At 39.8% G+C, this 13,025-nt stretch overlaps 1 protein-coding gene across 3 annotated transcripts in view; it reads right to left on the reverse strand.

The window, feature by feature from the left end:
• The window catches only part of CACNA2D3 (calcium voltage-gated channel auxiliary subunit alpha2delta 3), a 755,257-nt gene that overhangs the window by 413,742 nt on the left and 328,490 nt on the right, over positions 1-13,025 (reverse strand). For all 3 annotated transcript variants that reach the window (XR_001368709.3, XM_075938900.1, XM_075938901.1), the window contains exon 9: positions 3,715-3,789. Coding sequence is in view for 2 of the 3 variants with exons in the window: in XM_075938900.1 (XP_075795015.1) it covers positions 3,715-3,789 (75 nt within the window). In the remaining variant the exon portion in view is untranslated. The remainder of the gene's footprint in view (positions 1-3,714; positions 3,790-13,025) is intronic.

Raw genomic sequence — 13,025 nt, forward strand, 5'->3', positions numbered from 1 at the left:
CAAAATCCTTTAATATTTTTGGCTGGAGATTACCGGGACCCCCAGATTTGGTCCCATTCTGCTAAATTTGGCTTCCACCTCAGATTGGCAATTTCTACTTCTATGGCCTCATTCCCATTAGCCACATTGCAGCTGCCCCAAGCTCCCCCTTACTCTTGTTAAAATCAGAAGCAAAATATTCATTTAGGTCTTGGCCCATATCTAGATGATCTTTAAATGTCTCCCCTAACTACTTAGTGGCCCCCTTGTTTGCTTTTCTTTTATAGGACTAAAAATAGTTTACTATTGGTTTTAATTTCCTTTTGAAAGGTTCAGCTCTGCTTAGTTTTAGTTAGTTCTCTAGTTCTCTTTTTCTCTCTCCACATTTTCTGATATCCAAGGGACAGGGAATATCTGGGGCAAATATAAGGATAATGATTGGAAAGATCTGAATGGTTTACTATACCATTTTTGCTCTTCTATATTATCATAAAAATGATCTTACTAGGTTTCAATTTTCCTGGTGTAACACTTATATTGAGAAACATACACTAAACTAATATTACCACATAGAAAAAAAACATGCTATTTAAACTCATTTTAATCTATATTAATTTGAACATAAGCAACAAGGGTGTATTTACCAACTGGCTTGAAACACTACTGGAATGGAGACTGCCTATCACCTAGAACTGGAAGGGACCTGAAAGGTCATTGAGTCCAGTCCTCTGCCTTCATAGCAGGACCAAGTACCATCCTTGACATTTTTGGCCCAAATTGCTTCCGCAAGGATTGAACTCACAACCCAGAGTTTAGCAGGCCAATGCTCAAACCACTGAGCTATCCCTCCTCCACATGTCACGTAGTATCTTATGAGAAACTTGGAACAACAATCCAAGAGGTATAGGCCAAGATTTCAGACACGATTAGTGATTTTGGATGCCCAACATCAGGTACCTTAAAGGAGTCTGAGTTTTCAGAGGATGGCTGCTCAGTACTTTCTTAAAATCAAGTTCCTTTGTCCCAAGGGTTAAGACTGAGCCATTGGGAGAGTCCCTCAACCTCTCTACATTCTGGGCCCCCCTTATCCTTCCTATGTCCCAAGGGTGCCATGTCCGTCCATCACCAAGCTGGAGGCATTCAGAGCCATCCTTACCCATATGCCTAGGGCACCCAAAAATTTGGGGTACCAATGGGACTAAATGTTCACCCACCTGCCTCTTCTGATCTATGTTCCATGGCTCTGCTTCCTCCCCAGAGGAACTAGTTAACTTAAGTGAAAAAGCCTGCCGTACCTATTAGCAGAACATTGATCCTTTAAAAGAGCCATTCAAACGGCAATGAAGCCACTTAAAAAGCATTTGCCAACCTTAGGTATATACTATCAGTTTCCAAACGTACTGTGTTAGTTTACAGGACCTTAGTTTAAAATTCATTTTTAAAATATTTTATTAATTTGTTGCTGAAAATTATAAAATCACACCTCTGAAAATTCATCCTTTCCCCACCCCTATGGCTGCCATTAGGCATTAGACACTAGTTTAATAATATTGCACAGGACCCCATAAATCCTAAGGACAGCCTGGAGGCACTCAATCACTCATCATCTTGTCTAAATATTGCAGTGTGGGATGCTTACAGCCCACTCAATTAGCCTCATTAACACTGGCACAAAAATTGACAGGTATTTTTTTCTCCCCCTCTCCATTCTTTTTCTTTTGTAAATTGGGAGGTTCCCCCTTTTTTCTCCACTCATCAGAGGAAGTGGGTTTTGCCCACAAAAGCTCATGATACTATATCTATATCTAGATTGATAATTGTTAGTTTCTAAGGCTGTTAGTCTATCAGCCGCTTTTCTGGAAAAACTTGCCAGCTGTCTACACTGGCCGCTTGAATTTCCACAAAAGCACTGACTTCCTACTGTAAGAAATCAGTGCTTCTTGCGGAAATACTATTCTGCTCCCGTTCAGGCAAAAGTCCCTTTTGCGCAAAGCTTTTACGCAAAAGGGCCAGTGTAGACAGCTCAGATTTGTTTTCCGCAAAAAAGCCGCTATTGCAAAAATGGCAATCGGGGCTTTTTTTGCGCAAAAGTGTGTCTAGATTGGCATGGATGCTTTTCCACAATAAGTGCTTTTGCGGAAAAGCGTCCGTGCCAATCTAGATGCTCTGTTCCGAAAATGCTTTTAACGGAAAACATTTCCGTTAAAAGCATTTCCAGAAAATCATGCCAATCTAGATGCAGCCTAAGGGTACATCTACACACAGCAGTGTTGTTTCGGAATAACTGACATTATTCCAAAATAACACAGTCCACGTCTATGCTACAAGCAATAATTTCAACATAATGTCAAAATAATGTTGATCTGGAGGACTTCTTACTCCTGTAACCCTCATTTTATGAATAAGGGAAGTTGGTGGAAGAGTGCACTTTCTTGGACTTCCTGCTGTGTACACAGTGTCAAAAGCTGAAATAAGCTATTTCAACTAAAGCGACGCAATTGACATAGCTCAAATTGTGTAGTTTATTTCCGCTTTAGCCCTGCTTTGTAGATGTGCCCTAAGGTGCTACAGGACTACTCTTCTTTACTGCAGCTCTGATTCATTTCCTTTTACAAAGTCTTAATTCCTTGAATTTAACAGGTGTAATAACACTTTTGAATCCATCTCTGATTACTAAATCTACAAGAAAGTTTGAAAATATTTGGCTAGAATGTTAAATATTTTCTTTCATTAAAAATTATGATCAATGAAATAATAGCTGAATTTCTATGGATATCAAAAAGGCCTTAATGAGAAAGAAAAGTTACAGTGTAGCTCATAAAAATAGTTTTAGACAATTTTTATTGCATGCAAAAAGCACATATTACACAAATTAATACAGACATGAACACTATTGAGATAGATCTTCCATCACCTGACTGTTTGCAATCTGCCCCACCCTTCACTCTTTGTAACATTTAGCCTGACTTAATTTTACTTGCTGCAGGCTGTTTTCCATTGCTTTGCTCCTTTTGACCATCCTGTCTACAAAAAACCCCGTAATTTCAAATGGCATAATCTTTTTACCTTTATTCACCAAGAATTATTCTATAGCTTTGCTGGTTTGGAATGACCACATTTAGAGGGAAGGAAAAATATCCTATACAGTGTCTGATCCCACATTCTTTATTCAAATAAAACTTTTACTGGAGTCAAAATAAATGTTTCCTGAGAATTGACTGAAGGATTAAGTTTGAAATTTGAACACTGTTTTGAGAACTTTTAAGAACAACATTATTATAATTTTGACAACCTGGCACATAAATCTGAAACTTCAGTGTTACATGGAAAAACTACAATGCTTTCATTTGTTTAAAGTTTTTTGTCTTAACATTCCTCTTTTGTGCATAAATATGGAATCTGATTCTATGTAACTTTTAGGAACAGAGACACAATTTTAATTTAAAGCAATTTAAATGAGTACGCTGTGATTTGAGAAATAAAGCGACTAAGCTTTATTAAAATCCTGCAATTTCTATTGAAATTATTTGTTATTGAAATAATCTTATATGGTCAAAGTAAATGAACATTTTTTCTTACGTACTGAGTTATACAACAGACTTTTTAAAATAGGACAAGAATAATTAATTTAGTAAGTTCTCATAATGTGATCTGGTTTATTAAAAAAGATCATTACAATACAGTGATATGCATCACATCCTATATCCTTTTTGCTTTGTTGCTCTCATTCCTTACCTCTTTGTTGGCTCTGTCTGCTTGCACTAATGTTCCATTCAGACACGGTTCTACATAGTGAAGTTCTTCATTATACTGTGGGGGGAGTGGGAAGATGGAAAATTGAATTAAAGACTTTGAAAGATTTAATTTAAGATCTAGAGCTACAGTAAAACATGCATATAAAGCAAAAACAATAGAATGCAATTCATTTAAAAATTGGGCATAGGATTTTTTTTCCTTCACATTGTTCTTAGAGTATTTCAAAGGATGGAATTTTTAAAAGGGAGGACCTACTTGATTAAATGCCAGAATGCAGGTAGGTTCAGTGAGTACTCTACAGTACTCTACAGAGTTAAATAAACCACACTATAGCCAATAATGCAAAAGTTCTTAATCTTGGAAAGACTAGCTGACAGAAAAACCTCCCAGGTTGGAATCTGGATAGTATTAAGAATTCAATGCTGATACAGTTCCAGTCTTAACTCCCAATCCTCTGCTTCATTTTGAGCAAACACTGACAGATACTTGAGTCAAGGCATGACACATTTGGGGGGGCGGGGGTTAGTGTTGTAGAACTGAGCCAAAGCTCTATGAATCTGAATCCATTCTAGAAATGTTTGAAAGTAATCAGAAATTTGAAGTCTTTGTAAAACTAGGTTCAGTCGCTTGGGCCCAGAGTTTAAAAGATATTTGGTGTTGCTCTGCACATTATTGTGAGGCCTGGGTGACATAGGTAGCTAAAATCTGGTCTACTCTACAGAGCTAGGAATACAGAAAGCAGCTTATATCAATCTAACAATGGAAGTGTCAACACTTAAATTTTGTTTCCACTGATGTAACTGCCCCATATTGCCAGCTTAATACCGCCACTTCCTAGTGTGGCAGAGTCAAAGTCAATGTAGTTAGGTCTACACAGTGATACAAGTGCTCCTGGTGAGGACATGTACTGCCACTACAAAGCAAAGTGTAAACATACACAAGTGATGTAATTATTGTATCATCTGTATGCCAGTGAGAGTTCAGTCGACTTAATTCTGTAGTGCAGATGTGACCTAAGTCCCATTTTCAGAAGTGGATTAAGCATTGAGGATAGTAAGTCCTATTGACTTCTATTAAGACATGTGTGCCCCAAATTTGAAAATAGAGCTTAGCTCTCTAAGTCACCTGGGCTACGTCTACACTGTAGCCTTCTTATGGAAAAGCTTATGCAAATGAAGTTCTGCGTGGAATATCGCTGTGCTTCATTTGCATAATTAATGAGTAGCCGTTTTTGCACAAGAGGCTTTTGCGCAAAAAAGAGCAGTGTAGACGGATCCTTTTTGCGCAAAACCCCTCTCTTGCACAAGAGCCGTTCTTCTCCATTCTTTTTTGAGGAATAACGGCTCTTGTGCAAGAGGGGGGTTTTGTGCACATTCCACGCAGAGCTTCATTTGCATAAGCTTTTCCTCAAGAAGGCTACAGTGTAGACGTAGCTTTAGACTCAGTCTCAAAGGTATTTAGGGTCCTAACCATCTATTTGAGCCTTAGGTCTTGCAACCAGAGATTCTCCAAATACCTTTTAACATCTGGTTATTAGTGTCATAGTATGACTGCTACCCTTGTTCTTCCTTTCCTGTCTATTGTACCACAGAGGTCACAGAGGTATGACAAGACAAAATATGAATTTGAGGCCTTTATGCTCCAGTTCTGCTTGGTTTCACCCAACAGCTACCAAGTAAATCAGTAGAATAACCGAGACAGCCAATGAAACCGGACAAGTTCAGCCAAAAATATTCAGATAAATCCTTGTATATGATTAATGTAAGTACTCACTCCTCCTCTCCCCATCTCAATGAGGAAAAAAAAGCATCTTGCAATGATTCTTTGTAAAAATGCTGCTAACACAATGTTCTTCTCTCTTTACGAGTCAGCATTGTCCATATCTGACTGGGACTCTGGATTTATTCTCTATTCTCTTTAGCTTTACTCAAGCTCCTTTTTCTCACATTCTGTCTAACCATACACTCCCGGCAGTCTTCGCCTTCTTGGACATCTGTCATCATCATTCATGTGGACACTGCAGTGCTCTCCAACATTCATTCATTAATTACATGATTATTAGAGAATGGGGCAGGGTATTTAATTTGATCAGTGCCAAACTATTCTGGAGGCATTGTGCCAAATTCTGTTGTCAGTTACACAGTAGTGTAACTCTAAAGTAACTCTGCTCACTAACTGCAGTGGATATAGGCAGCATTCAAAATGAGTAAGAGTAATTGGTTTATTGTATCAATGGCATGCATTACCTAGTCAGTGATGCTGTATTCTGTAGCAAGTATGTATACAAATCTAACTATTTTAATGCAATCATACCAATCCATTCTAAGGACTACCACCGAGAAAACCTTAGAAATTACTGCACAGAGAAAATAAATTCAAAGTCACTATTTTTTTCACTTTGGGTTTTGGAGCATGTCCTTTCATCACTATATGTCCTACTTTTAAACCTGATTCTACAGTTTGAGCTATGTGGGCAAACTCTTGTGGAACTGCAAGTTCAAGGTCTTAGAAATAAATGACAATAGCCTGCCTTTATGGATGTCTTGTATAGAGCCAAGTGGACAGTCCAAACTTAGCCATTCAACAATAACAATAGAATTCACCCATCATATTTTAATCATGACTTTTGTTTCCAGGATCTCATCCACATGAGCAAATGGATAATTTCCAATTGCTACAATAGTAGCACTGATTTCTTTCCATGTCTCTTGGCACTATCAGGCAAATTTATCAGTTTCCTCCTTTATAACAAATTACATCCTATGCAGCCTAATTTCTGTCTGTTGGAATTCTGCAGGGTCCCTTTTCAGTACTATTTTGAATTACTCCAGTCATCCCAGATATCCAGTAATCATGTATACCATTCAGATTGCCTCTTGTGTGCTTGCCAGGCTCCTCAGATCCTCTCTAGGGCTCCATTTTCCGCAACTGTGCGGTACAAAAGAGGCCCACAATGTCACAAAGGTTATGCTTTCAGTGCCTTAGCAGTACAAATTTACAGATGGGACTTCCTTTCCAGAAGGGTATGAATATGATTAAGAATGTTCACTCTAGCATCAAGGTTGCACAGAGAGTGCATAGCTAAAACATTCTCATTGTCATTATGTGCATAAGGCATAGACAATTCACTCTTTTGAATCCCTGCCAAATTGTTAGTGGTACTATTTGAGTCTGTGGCTTCTAATTTACCTTGACTGCTTTAGCATAAAAGTATTTAAAGCAATTGTATGTATGGTATGACAAAGAAATTGGATTGTCCTAAATTGTGAATCAAATATTTTATGTAATGGTGTTAGCTAGTAATCAGTGTAAAATAAAAACACTGTTATGTAGCCCTTCTTCCTGTGCTGTTCAGAAACAGTTGTGTGCATATTAAAGTATCAGTTAACTATAAATATACTGCATAATTCATTATTAACACTGTTGTAGAGTTGTGTTGCTCTGGACCATTTGAACTTTGATATTTGCTGCCAGGGGCAACTTACATGTGATATTCCTGTGGGTTTGGTTAACTTGTATAATCATGTGCTGAAAAACACGTATTAGGTGCAAAACTAGATACACAATTTTGCTTTCATGAAGCAAATTAATTGTAACGGTGAACCCCCTCTCTCCTTCAAGCCTAAAACAACCTACAGGAAACCCAAAGTATCAGCTGTCCTCCACATAAAAATACTTTGTTCCAGAATACAGGTGTCTATGTCAGCTGTCCAATCAGATAACAAACTAGCCTCATGATTTAATCTGTAATTTGAGTGCAATCTTCAGTATGGTAATATGTTCAGTACACTTGACAATTTCTGGTAAAGGGCTCTATAATTCTCAATAATATAGGTGAACACTGTATGCATGGTCAGGGCCTTTTTTATGCTTTTACAACAGAGATCCCTATGTAACACATTAAAATGCCACACATCATGGTCAAACACGACAGATAATGAAAATGGATTGGGGAAAGCAGCTGGAGAAGATGGTTGAGCAAAATCAGCTACTTTGAGAGAACGTATCTGTCACTGATCACTGTCTTAGAATGAACTTTAGATACTCAACAGCCACTAGGGGATCACATCCCGCTCAGCTAGGAAGTTGTAACCATTTCTTTTATACATGGGACTTGTTAATGTCACCCAGGTTGTCATCACCTCAAGATTACACTGTTGGAAGATTAGGCAGGAGGAGGAAGGAACACCTTAATACCATTTACAGACTGAAAATGGTGCTGTGTACAGCCACCTGCTCATTCAAGGTGGCTGCTTGTTGGAGTGCATGACATCAGGCTCACAGATCTGGTCTGCCTTCCTGTTGGACTACAGGTGGAGTTTCAGGTATCACACACAGAGCCCTAAGTGGAAGATCCTGCCTAGCTCCTTATGCCCTATTTCCAAACTTACAGACAGCAGAAGAGCATGATCTGAATTTTCTTCAATATCAGTGAGAGGGAGTGCCCCAGGATTCAGGAATCTGCTCTCCCTATCAGTCTAAAATAGCCCAAAATTGAGGACCTGTAACATTACTCCACCTGAATGCATAGTTAGATAAAACGGGGTTGTTAAAGAAACCAAGCAGAAAAAGTAAAGCAATATAATTGATTAGGAGCATCACTTCAAAGACTTCAACCAGGTTTATAGCCATGAAGAGAGACTCCAGAGACCCAACACTAACTAGTGACAGGATTGCTTGCCACAGCAGACAATCTGGAGTTCACAGGATACTGATTTGTTAAAAGAAATACTCTACTGAGACCTTGGTGGGAGAAGGGGATGAGTGGTCAATGGCTGCAGCCTAACAGAGACATGTACTGAGAGTCAGGGGCAGGCCTACTGCCAGGGGGACCAAGGAGGCAGTTGTCCCGGCACTTTTAAAGGGCTCTTGCATCAACTGACTTAGTAGTGTCTACTTTACCAGTCTTAGCTGATGAACTCCACAACTCTATAATGAATTAAGCAAGGATATTGAAAATCCAGATATCCTCCATTCAATGTAAAATTGTGTTATCTCTTAACTTTTACTTACCCTACCACAACATTAATTATCTAAAGGGAAAAGAGTAACTTCTCTGGTGAAAGCTTTGAGTAGTCTTGAGTTGCAATTATGCATTCAACATATTCTCTTCATTCATATTCCCACATCCATATACTCTGAGTCTAGCCACTAGTGTTTCTTGTCTCCGCTTCACCTAAAATCTGATATATTACACAAAATTTTCCTTGCATCATCCTTTCCCAACTTGTTCAAACCCAAATTACATTTTTGGCATTTCTGGAACAAAGTAAAATGGATGAGCAGCTGATCAACAACTGAATCTAACCAGAACCATTTATTCATAGACAGAGACATATAATCTGGTATATCCCACTGCATCAACACCTCCTTTTTGTGGAAACTGAGGCAAGAAACAGGTCTCTTGTAATGTTTATGCATTGTTACACTGTATGATCACATACTACTAATGTTTGAAAATAAGACTTGAGCTGGGTGGCCAGCAGAGGTAAGGAAGCAGCTTTCATTTGCTTAATTTCCAATTTCCTCCCTGAAGAGACCTAAAACAAAATCTACAGAGTGAGACAATGAAATCCACCTCTGTGGATCTGGGCCAAGATGAGGGCTCCCACTCTATTTACTCCCAGATTAGAGCTGTGCAACGATCCCTGAACAAAGCATAACAATAGGCTGAAACCAGGGGAGGTCACTCCAATTATGTATTTATATGGTTCCTCTAGCCCACGAGGTCTTAAACTGCAAAGTGGGTCACAACCCCATTTTAATGGTTTGCCAAATCTGTTGTTGGTCCTGGGGCCCACTAGTCTGGAGCTCAAACCCACACCCCATCACCCAGTACTACGTTTCCATGCCCTGACCCAGGGCAGAATCCCTTGGGCTTCAGTTTTGGCCCCCACACTCAGCTGGCAGGGATTGGGTGGGCTTGGTCTTCCGCCCTCCCTCCAGGAAGGGCAGAAGCACTATCTGATCATGTAGTAATTTTGGTTTTCAGAAGATGATCATGATGCAATTAAATTCAAGAACTGCCTGTTCTAGTCCCACCATTCTGTACAAGTTGCACAAACCTGTAGCATCTGTAACAAGCCCATAGGCAGGAGCAAACATATTACAACTCTACATGCTAACTGAGGCTTGGCTGAAGAGGTGAAAAATCAAACATCTACACTTCAATGGCACAAAGCCTGATTTATTCAATCAGGCTGAAGCAAATTTCACCCTTCATCTATTCTGAATGAATATAAGGGCTTCAAAAGATGAAATTCTGAACAACCACAACAAACTCTCTTGATATGGTTATAATGAAATTTCTGCACATTAAAAACCGGGGGTCTTATTGCTGTGCCTTGAACTCGACAATAATGATCTTCTCTAATCAACTTTGCTAAAAATCATTTGGCTGAGGCATTTAAATTGATTTAACAATCTCATCCCAGCTAATATTTTGTTCATTTAATGTATGGCTTAGGCCTCTGAAAAGCATTTTTCAAATTTCAGCATTGGACAGAATTAGCACTCTGGTTTTTATGATAATATTGTTAATTTAATGCATGACTTAGAGTTATACTTCAAAGCAAATTGAAAAAATATGTCTGTTCTCTTGTTGTTGTAGACATCTCTGTTCATGCACTGATGATCTGACCTTAAATTTTAACTTAGACTGCACAAAATCAAGCTCATATTTCAACAGTTCTTTTGTAATTCAATCATCTAGTCCATCAATTTTGGATAGCTTTTGCAATAACCTACTCATGAAAGTGAAAATGATTTTTAACATTATCTTTTTATGTTTATTGTCTGGAGAAGCCCGCATTGGATTCTTTTGTGTTCTATATACACAGATATATTTAGAAAATAATTTAGCAAAGGATGAAAAGGGCATATAAATCATATAGATACCCTGTCTACAGAAATATTTTCACTATCCTATCCTGCATACTTCAATTGTTAACTGAATGTTTAATGGTATTCATGTATAGTAAACATAATACCCTTTTAGTTAAGCTTTAGCCCTTCATCAGCTCCATATCCTCTCCTTCCTTCTCTTACTTTCTTATACTCATGTAGTTGCTGATTCTCTCCATAGTTTACTCTCCTCCACTTTACCCTTTTGTCCCTCTTCCATCGCAAGAGTTATCCTGTCAACTGAGATTCCTGACAACCCCGCAGTATCTTATTCTCTCTTCCTGCTCTGATGTTAATGCATTGGTAGAAATCCTGTGACCAAACTGATTTCCTCTACTACAAATGCATTCTCTCCCCTTCCAGTTCTACCATCTTCCTACCTAAGCAGTTCTACTTCTTCAGGTGACTTGAATCCAATGCCCTCTTAATCCCAGGCACCTCTTTGTTTTCTTTGACTTAGTCCTCAAACCTTCCCCTCCTCCTGTCTCCAGTTCTCTCTCAACATAAGTTTTTGCTGATTTCTTCCAAAAGAACATAGATAAAATACATGATCTCCCCTCTCCCATTGCCTCACTTTCCCTTCTTTCTTCACCTCTTGCAACTCTCTCCATTTTCTCCTATCAGAGACATAAATGTTTCTCATCTGTTCCCCTCTTTAACCCCTCTATTACTGAGTGGTAAGCCCTGTCCCCACCGAGACAGGGCATTAAGTCTCTCAGGCCCTATCTGGGGCACTCCACTCCATTGTTACTGTCCCCATGTCAGTCACAGCCCCCATCAGTGGGGCAAAATGGCCCAACAGCCAAGTCAGTAACAAACGCTCTGTACTGCAGGGCAGTAAGGCCTACTGACCAGAATCAGTAGTCCAGATGTAGCACCCCTTTGGGGGTTAATGGGGTGCAGTAGGAGGACCCTCCCTTACCACCTGGTCCCAGCCCAGGGCCCCGTCAGTGGTGGGCACATCCCACCATTGGCTCAGTGGGGAATCTCCCTGAAATATACTGAGTTCACAGGGTTCCCGCCCTGGACTATCTCCTACCCGATTGCCAGCATCTTCCCCACCTGCTTCCTCTGGGCTGGTTACTTCCCTGGCAAGTCTCTGTTGGCTGGCCTCCACCATGGCATCTGATAACTTCCGGAATAGCTTATTTCAAAATAGAGTATCCACGCTACAGGGAAGCTCCAAAATTAGTCCAAGGCAGGCTTCCCTAATGTGGACACGCTATCTCGATTTACAGCCCCAGGAGGCACTGGGGAAGAATAACTTAGAATGGCCCTGGTGAGGAGCTCTTTCGACAAAGCAGCCGTGGAGCATCCACACACATCCAATTCTGAAAAAGCTTTTTCAGAAGAGGCGTTATTTCTCATGGAATGAGGTTTACCATCAGAAAAAGCCCTCTGTTATTTCAATTTTCTTTCTTTCGAAATAATGCAATTGCTGTGTAGACGCTAGTATTGTTTTTCCAGAGTAATGGCCATTATTCTAAAATAACAGCACAGTGTAGATGCACCCTTAAAGACATAGACTTTCCTATCCATCCACATTGTTATAAATGTTATCCAGCCTCTCATAATCTTTCATCTCAAATACTGCAACTTTCTTTTCTCTGGACTTGATATTGTCATGTTACCCTACTCATATCCATTCAAAATACTACTTTAAAGATAATTTTTTCTTGCCCTCTTTTTGCAGCCTCCATTGGTTCCCGCCTTCTCAGTTGCATCAAATATAAACTGTGTGTCATCACTTTCACAGCCTATCCTCCGCCCCCCAACATATCAATTCTCTTTCACTACTGAGCACCATTGGGTTTTCTCCCATATTTTCTCCCTCCCCTCTTGCTAGGAAGGAGCTCCCAATAAGCATCTGAAAAACTACTGTATTATCCTTCTTCACAGCCCTCCTTAGAATTCTTCTTTTCTCTTTCAAAAACACAGTTAAGCAACAGAGGTATGGAGATACCACTGCCAATCATGCTGACCAATATTCTCTCACTGTATCCTTATACTCCCCCATGGACCACCTGCTGTTTCTTGTTTTATACAGACTGTAACTCTTCTAGGGTATGTCTACACTACCCTCCTAGTTCGAACTAGGAGGGTAATGTAGGCATACCGCACTTGCAAATGAAGCCCGGGATTTGAATTTCCCGGGCTTCATTTGCATGAGCCACCATTTTTAAAACCCCGCTGGTTCGAACCCCGTGCAGCACGGCTACACGGGTCACGAACTAGGCAGCATCCCCACAGTGGGAGGCCAATGGGAGCAAATACTCCTGTTGGCTTCCCTTACTCCTTGCAAGAGTAAGAGCACCAGATGCCGGCGGGGGCACCCTCTGAGTTAGATTCGCTAAATCAAACTCTGGAAGATCAATCTTGGCAGCATC

This window comes from Pelodiscus sinensis, chromosome 11, assembly GCF_049634645.1.
Source record: "Pelodiscus sinensis isolate JC-2024 chromosome 11, ASM4963464v1, whole genome shotgun sequence".
Lineage (NCBI taxonomy): Eukaryota > Metazoa > Chordata > Testudines > Trionychidae > Pelodiscus > Pelodiscus sinensis.